This window comes from Papaver somniferum, chromosome 5, assembly GCF_003573695.1.
Source record: "Papaver somniferum cultivar HN1 chromosome 5, ASM357369v1, whole genome shotgun sequence".
NCBI lineage: Eukaryota > Viridiplantae > Streptophyta > Magnoliopsida > Ranunculales > Papaveraceae > Papaver > Papaver somniferum.
Genome location: NC_039362.1, coordinates 175,727,915 through 175,736,505, shown reverse-complemented (window position 1 = coordinate 175,736,505; position 8,591 = coordinate 175,727,915). Strand labels below are relative to the sequence as shown.

The 8,591-nt window shown below is 37.0% G+C and overlaps 1 protein-coding gene across 1 annotated transcript; it reads left to right on the top strand.

Moving 5' to 3' along the window:
• Window positions 1–4,579: 4,579 nt before the first annotated feature.
• On the top strand, window positions 4,580–6,098 carry LOC113278202 (CBL-interacting serine/threonine-protein kinase 14-like). Its single transcript, XM_026527099.1, has one exon. The coding sequence runs from the start codon at window positions 4,655–4,657 to the stop codon at window positions 5,924–5,926; it is 1,272 nt and encodes a 423-aa protein (XP_026382884.1). The 5' UTR covers window positions 4,580–4,654; the 3' UTR covers window positions 5,927–6,098.
• The last annotated feature ends 2,493 nt before the right edge of the window (window positions 6,099–8,591 follow it).

Genomic DNA, 8,591 nt, shown 5'->3' with positions numbered 1-8,591 from the left:
CACACCCTCCCACTTGACATAGGCTGCTCGAGAAGTTCTCGAATCTTCTTCGACAGTTTATCAATAACTGGGGTAACGATTATACCTGTAAGTCTTATCATTATCAATCATATTCAATCAATTTCTGTTTAACTTTCCCAATCAGTAATATTATATTAAACAAGTAGAAATTTTGATTAAATAGTAGATTACACTTGTTTGATCAAAAATGTTTCGGCTGTCGACATTTGCAGTCATGCTCCTCATTTATGCCTTGCGGTATCCACAAGTACAAATCTTTTTCTTTGTCAATATATGGTACACTTGGGTGGTTAGAAATGGTTTTACTTATATTTAAAGTCAGAGGCATTACAACCACATATTTGCCATTTGACTAATTAGTGAGCATCACGATTTGTGATCCGGCGATTTTGATTCGTGATCACCACCTAGCTAAAGGAGTAGTGGAGTACACTAAGTATTATATGGGTCGGGTTGTGGTAAAAGGTATCATAACCGGTTTAGTTCCGGTTATGCTTTCGAGCATACTAGCTGGGCATACTAGGTATAGGTAGGATAATAATAAAAAAGTATCATTTTAAAGAAAAATCTTATATTGAACCAGGGATGGACCCAGTAAGTATAAATTTTCTTTTAAGACCCGGGCTAGAAGCTTGGTCGAGCAAAAAAAAAAAATATTAGGCTTGTGGACTAGCAAGACCATCCGGGCTTTAGCCCCCTTTAGCCCAGGGGTAGGTCCGTCCCTGTATTGAACTATTTTTGTTTGAGAAATTGGATCAATTGTCCAAATATTTCTAAAACATGGTTCTAATGGACGAGTAAAAATTAGTATGGGTGAAATGGACACCAAAAAAATAGCAAGAATGAATCTGGATTCATCCTGCTTAATCTTAAAAAATAGCGAGGGTGAAACCGGATGTATCCTGATGTAAATTAAAAATAAGAAAAAGTATGTGAAAATGGATAGGATGAAACAGTTTACATCCTGGATATTTTTACATTCTCTTCCATTTACACAGTATCAAATTTTACATGTCTTTTTCACCCATAAATTATCGTTATTGGGTTAATTGACCATTTTTGTGTTTTTGTTAACGGCTAAATTACCACTGATCAAATAGTGTCAATATAGTTTTAGATAATTAAGTTTACTGAAAAGAGATTGTGCGTTGGGTTTTTTAGTCTTTGCATCACCTAGAATCGGCAGGTAAGTCACTCAATATATACATGTCAATTATTCTTGATGTTCTTCATTAACGAAGAATATTAAATCAGAATTAACAAGTACTATGAAGAACATCCGCCAATTGCATATGTGAAGGGTACTATCGGCCATTAAAATATATCCATATCCAACGATTGAAGCAATTCACTTTCCGTGATTGACAGATTTGAACGTTTTCCCTTCGATCTAAGCCTCAAAATTCTGCAGAAACATGTAAATTTTCTACACCATAAATCGGCGAATATAGATGCTTTATATCTTCCAAGTATGGATTGATGTTCTTCGTGGATGAAGAACATCAAGAATAAACAATCGTCGTTGTCGTGTATTTCCATATCATCCGGTTGTTCTTGATGTTCTTTCTACATGAGGAACATCAACCAGAACTGACAAATATGACATAATAATATGAAGCCGAATCTAGTTCAACCCGGAACACCTAATTTTAAAATTTTCAATTTATAGATATGTACCAATGAAAATTTTACAGTCGACAGATTGGTTTTGTGTTTCGATTGACATAAGAAAATATTAGAGTATTAGGTTTCGATCGTGAGGTAGTTTAAAGTATTTTCATCCTATATAGGTATCTGATATTCCCATTACTAGGAGGGACGAGTTTTTGTATCTCCTGATTCAACTAGGTATATATTGACAAAAATATTCAAAAGAGCACTTTAGAAAATCTCTCGTAGCTACCGATAATTGAATATGACAAAATAAGATCATTTTGAAGTAAATTTGATAATCACTTATTTGCATATAGTGACAGAGGTATATACGGAAAAATAGGATCCTTCGACCCCTCTTGATTATGAAATCTCACTATTATAGACTAATCCTTTTTGTAATTTACATGTCTTGCGGGGAAATATGTACTATAAAATTGAAATTTTATTTTTAATGGCATCAAGATTATATAACTCATGTAAAATCAATAAAAATACATCAAATGTATTACGTAAAAATAAAAACGATTTAAATTACTGTATCTAAATTAGTTAAAATATTTTATGATTTGGTTTTCACTTAGTTAATACTAAAGAGTTGTAGTTACCTAAAATCGGTGATAGGCCAAAAGTGGTATTCTAGGATTTTGAAAGTGAGTTACAGGAGGTTGAGCACGAACAATCTTCGCCTAAACCACGCACAGTGGCCGTCCAAAGGATGTTTCAGTCACAGGGAAGAGGTTTAGGGCTGGTCTTAATTAGGGAGGGAAGCAGACGAAGAGAGAGATCAGAGAATTCTAGGGTTTGAAGAAGAATTGCTCGGAGAGGTTATGAGAAAGTTCTCGATGAAGATAAGGATTTCTTGTCGTTCCATGCGGAGCAATTCTCTCGTCTCTTCAGGAATAGAGATAAACTAGGTTGAGTTTATCTCCTTATTACATCGCATTTACTCTCTTTTGTGGTAAGAAATAGGCCTGATATTTCTCACACGTGTCATAGACCGCCAGTACAAAATCATAATTGTTATCCCTCTATTTGTGTGAAGTTGAGTCAGCCTTTGTGATGATGTGTTGAAAGAAAAATATTCTCTTTAGCCGAGTTGGCCAAGACAGAGAGATATTCTTTGATTTGTAAGAATGACTAGGATGAGTCACGTGAAAAAGCATGTGATGCCTTAGAATTCGTGTGGAGAGTCTGAAAAGGAGACTCGATTTCTACATGATGCTCGCGCGTATCATGGGGAATATTCGGCCCTGTCTGAGATTTCCAAAGAGATGTGAATCTCTCTGAGAATTTGAGGATAGCTGCGAATCTCTCCCGGATTTGGAGGAGAGATGTGAATATTTCCGAGATTTTGCGGGGAGATGTGAATTTCTTCGGGTTTTTGAGGAGAGATGTGAATCTCTCCGAGCTTTGATCAGAGATGTGAATCTCTCCTAGATTTTACAGAGAGATGTGAATTTCTCCGAGATTTTGAGGAGAGATGAGAATCTCTCTGAGATTTTGCACACAGATGTGAATCTCTCCGAGATTTTGCAGACGGATCCAAAACTCTCTGTGGTCAGTTGGGACTCGTCCTGAAGACAAAGAAAGGGTGTTGTACGCCCGATTAATGTCTCTGCCAGTCTTTGGCTCACTTGTCTTTGACCAGCGTATCTTGCAGAGATGTGCTAGGAATCAATTGTGTTTGAATTTATGGGGTTTACATGACCAGTGTATCTCCGAAGGATGTTTTAGGAGTCTGTCGAAAGGGGCCATAAGAAGAATAACCAGTGTATCTCACGGGGATGTCCTAGAAATTATTCTGGAGCGTCGGTAAGTCGATTCAGAGCCTAGAGTAGACATGACCAGTGTATCTAGCGATGATGTATTAGGAATTGGTCCCTGATATCAAATAGGATGAGTCGTGCTTACAGGAGACATTTATGTCTCTGCTCTGGGTCATACGTCCGTTGGGGACGTTTTTACGCATCTACAGAGCCTACATGACCAGTAGTATCTCGCGGGGATGTGTAATAGGAATCATGGCATCACAATCAGCTGCGTCTCGCGAAGTCATGCTGGAATTGTGGTTGTTCTGCCTCATAAGCCTGTCGAGGACATTTTACGGTCTACATAAGCTACGTGACCAGCATTATCTCGTCGAGAATGTGCGCTAGGAATCACGACATCACGACCAGCAGTTTCTCATGGGGATGTATACTAGAAATCGTGGCCATTGGTTCCTTGAGGTCCAAGGGCTTAATCTCTCCCGTGAGAGTTGAGTTTTGTCTATGCTTTTAAAATGACGCTTTTGCTCCTTATCTAAATTTTACCATCTACAAGAGCCAATTAAAATGCTAAAAAAAAGTCGGGTGGCCTTCGACCGCATACCAGCCAGTATATACGGACTTTTACCATACGAATTTGCCCCCTCTTGAAAAAAAGTCTGGCTCCGTCAGTGTCTGCATACTTTCTGTAATGGCTAAACTGTTCTTACTTGATGAACAGTCGATAAATTAAATTACATTAGATTAGTTGAATGTTGGTTATTAGATAATATTTTAGTTAGATTTAGTTATGAATTAGTTAGTTGTCAAAATATGGTAAAGTTTTCTTATGTATCCCAGAATCGGCAGGATCAAAGAAACTATCACCATCGTGGATGATTTTGTTCATTGTTGAAGAACACCCTCGTAATTGGCAAGGTTTGAATTGTGAAAGGTGGTGTTCATTATCGATCCACTAATGATGGAATATGGGTCGGGTCAAGCACGACCGATGGTTAATATCCATAAAATGCATATAGTCTTTGCCTTAACAAAATTAATAAAAATACCACTCGGGCAAGTTGAAAAATAAATGCGGAGGACATTATAAAAGCCTCATACCCTCCGTAAACACTCCCCATCTCGAACCACCGCTATCTAGCTAACAGGCATTTTAATACCCAAAAAGAAAGCAGACACAAACTAAACTCTTCTTTGATCCATCACCAACAATGAAAGAAAATTCAGAATCATCATCAGAATACGGTGACATCTCACCCATCCCCGAAAACATTTTATTCGCGAAATATGAGATCGGTCGTCTACTCGGTTGCGGTGCATTTGCAAAAGTATATCAAGCAAGAAATATACAGACCGGGCAAACTGTAGCAATAAAAGCCATCAGCAAACAAAAAATCGTACAAGAAGGATTCGTGTCGAATATCAAGAAAGAAATCTCGATCATGCGAAAGTTGCATCATACGTATATCATCAAATTATTCGAAGTGTTGGCAACCAAAGCAAAGATATATTTCGTAATGGAGTTTGTCACAGGTGGTGAACTTTTCGCCAAGATACCGAAATGTAGATGTCGAGAAGATTTAACTCGACGATACTTTCAGCAGTTGATATCAGCTGTTGGTTATTGTCATTCTCATGGTGTTTTCCACCGTGATCTTAAACCGGAAAATTTGTTGATCGATGCTAATGGTGATTTAAAGGTGTCAGATTTTGGTCTTAGTGCGATCACGTCGCAGAACAGGGTTTTGTATACATGTTGCGGAACACCGGCATATGTGGCTCCAGAAATATTAGCTAGAAGAGGTTACAATGGGTCGAAGATTGATATATGGTCATGCGGTGTTATACTGTTTTTGCTTAACTCTGGTTATCTTCCTTTTGATTGCAAGAGTCTGCCGGGTATTTACGAGAAAATACATAAAGGCGAGTATTGTGTACCTAAACGGACATCACCGGGTCTACGACATCTTTTTTCAAGACTTCTCGATACGAATCCAGCTACTAGGATTACCGTCGACGAAATTATCCAAGACCCTTGGTTTTCGAAAGGTTATAAAGAGATCAAATTCCATGACTATGATGATAAATATCTAACCAAAGGAATGAATCCTCAAAACGACAGCTTGAATGCATTTGATATTATCTCATTCTCTCGGGGGATTGATTTATCAGGTTTGTTTGAGAGTTTCGATAAATCGGTCGCAGTGGAAAGTGATCGATTTATTACTGCAGAGACACCGGAGAACATTGCAACAAAGATCGGTGAAGTCGCAGCGGGAGCAAAACTCACGATGACGAAACATGGTGATTGGAAGCTAAATTTGGAAGGGCCGAGCGGGAAGCTATTTGTCGGCATCGAAATGTACAGGTTGACGGAAAGTTTAGCAGTAGTGGAAGTACGGTCATATGAAGGTGTTTGGGAGAAGAGATTCCAGCCGCTCCTTAGTACACTGATTTACAACCCGGAAACAAGCGCCGAATAATATTAATTATGCCCGGAAGTGGGGCTGGCTTGGTCTTGCTTGGTTTTCTTCAGGGGTTAGGGCTCAGCTTTCGTTGTATCACATATGAAGTACCAACTTGTTCTAGTGTTAGGTGGTGTGGACAGTGCAGGGCTAGGCATGGGGCTGGCCCAGTCACTGTTTAATAAGTTCTGTTTGCAAGTAGGTCTGTATTTATAATAAGGAAAGAAATAACAACGTGTGTGAAATTTTTTAGATTTCTATTTCTAATACATAGATGTGGAACAACTTTTTAAAGTATCGTATGATAAGAATCACAATCACATTTTAACACAACGATTGTTAAAAACTTGTACCAGCATTAACGAAGTTGATACCATTTCATCTAAGATAAAGAATTTATAAATGATCCCGGTCATTGGATTACTTAAACAATACCAACCCCCGCCAATGATGATATCAACCTTTAACAATCATGTTTAAACGTGGAGGAAAATTAGAAAGGATAATTCTTTAATGTTCCTCGTCTTTTGTTATATTTTGGCATTGAGGTAAATTCAATAAGGTTAAGCGGACAAATAAATTTGGTGGACCATGTGATAAGCAAATGATAATATACAACACTGTATAAATAAAAAATTGGTTATACAACAAATTTCAATGAGTATTTTCAAAAATTTGATAAATACTATGCCTCATATTCAATTCCAGTTATTCTATAAAACTTTTTTTGTATTACAGCTGAAAAGACGAGGGTACCCAAGTACATCACAATGTTTTTAATATCGACCTATAAGTCTGGTATCTTAAGTGATCGTCTATGGACAGAGTCGAGACAATACAACTTAAGTCCTATACCTTGTGCGATTGTTTATGGACAAGATCGAGACAATACGAGAACAAGATATTTATTGGACAATACTTACGATAATAACCGGTTAACTATTAGGATCAATGTCAAGTAATTCGGATTTATGTACGTGTGTAATTTACTTAAGTATAGTAACAATTATAATGCAGAGATAAAGTAAATGACACAGCATGATTTTGTTAACGAGGAACCGCAAATGCAGAAAAACTCCGGGACCTAGTTCAGTTTTGAATACTCTCGGAATTAAGCCGCTATACAAAATCTAATACCAACTTTGTATAGTTGAGACCAAGTAGACTACCCCTAACTAATTAGTTTCCTCAGTATCCCTGCACCTTCAACTTCTAGAGTCACGCATGTGAATAGCAAATCCTTTGGATCGTATTCCAAACAACAAAGGAAGAATCTGTTTTCTAACCTCTCTAATCAATTTTTGCTAAAATATATGTGCGTCGTTGACAAAGGCTCTTCCTTTTAAACTAATAAACTCCTTTGTCTGGTTGAATCAATCAAAACTTTGATTAACGAAATAACCAATATCCAGATTTTCCATCAATCAATATAGAACTCAAAGAGTAACTATAATGCGATGCCGATCTTACACAACTATAAAATCAAGTCTATCAAAGAAAAAAACGATTCTAGTTGTATCCCAGCCGATCAAGGTTTGTGCACTAAATCCACAAGATACGAAAATTAATAAGAAACTCTTTTTCGTCTTCAAATCTTCTATTGCCTCAATAACGTGCACAACACAACTAGAATCCTCTTGTGATCAATCACACAAAGAACAGAGTCTATTTACAATGGATTATCACAAGATGTCCTTAGATCCGAAAATGGTTCTAAAGATCCCATCGATACTTTGATCTAGTTAGAGTGAGCCTTATATCAGAAGAGAAGGTTCTCAAGAATAAACAAACTAGGTGCAATCAAAGTTTCAACAACCGTTAGTCAAACAAATCAATAATCGAAAACTAAAATAACAATGCAGTTATCTAGTTTCCCACCAATGGTACTCGTAGAGCTTGTTGATCCCTCGTAAGTCTTTAAACGAGCGGTCGTAAGCGATTTCGTCTAATTAGGATACTTTCCTATCCGGATAGACGACTCCACCAGAAACAACAAGAATGAAGATTGCCTGGCTCTTAGGATAGTTTGCAAGAAATGAAAACTCAAGTATATATAGACCAAGGTTAGTTGAAAAACAACAAAATTCCAAACCGAAAATAATTCTCAAGATATGCATTAAAGTACCTAATTCCATCTTTCATATTTCCGCTTAAATGCCAAACTCTATTTCCAAAATCTCTCATAATTTTTTTTTATTATTAGTGTAGCATATTAGCTAATAATTTTTACTAGAGGATATGCTTTAATTGCTGGTAATTAAAACATATATTATGAAAATGATAATTAAATGCTTTTCAATATTTCAGTATGGGGCCACCTTAATCATCAAGGAATGTCTTTGAACAATTAATGATAGGAGTTAGGTCCATGTTCAAATGATGTCGACATCTAGAAGTTTTCTCAGCAAACCCTAATCCAAGATCACATAAAAACATAAAGAGATATGTGAATATTGGAAACTCGGTTCTGCTTCTTGGGATCGGTTGTACCAAGACTCACAATGTCAGTTGTGACCGGTTACACCATGCTTCCCAAACTAGGTTGTAACCGTTTACACCATGCTTCCCAAACTAGGTTGTAACCGTTTACACCATGCTTCCCAAATTCATCTTGTGAACTCATCATCAGAGAAATTTGGTAGTTTTCTGAATGAATTCTAAGAAACTGAAAGAATTTATTTGC

Excerpts from the sequence above, each read along its gene's own strand:
- LOC113278202 (XM_026527099.1), top strand. The coding sequence starts at position 4,655 with ATGAAAGAAAATTCAGAATCATCATCAGAATACGGTGACATCTCACCC.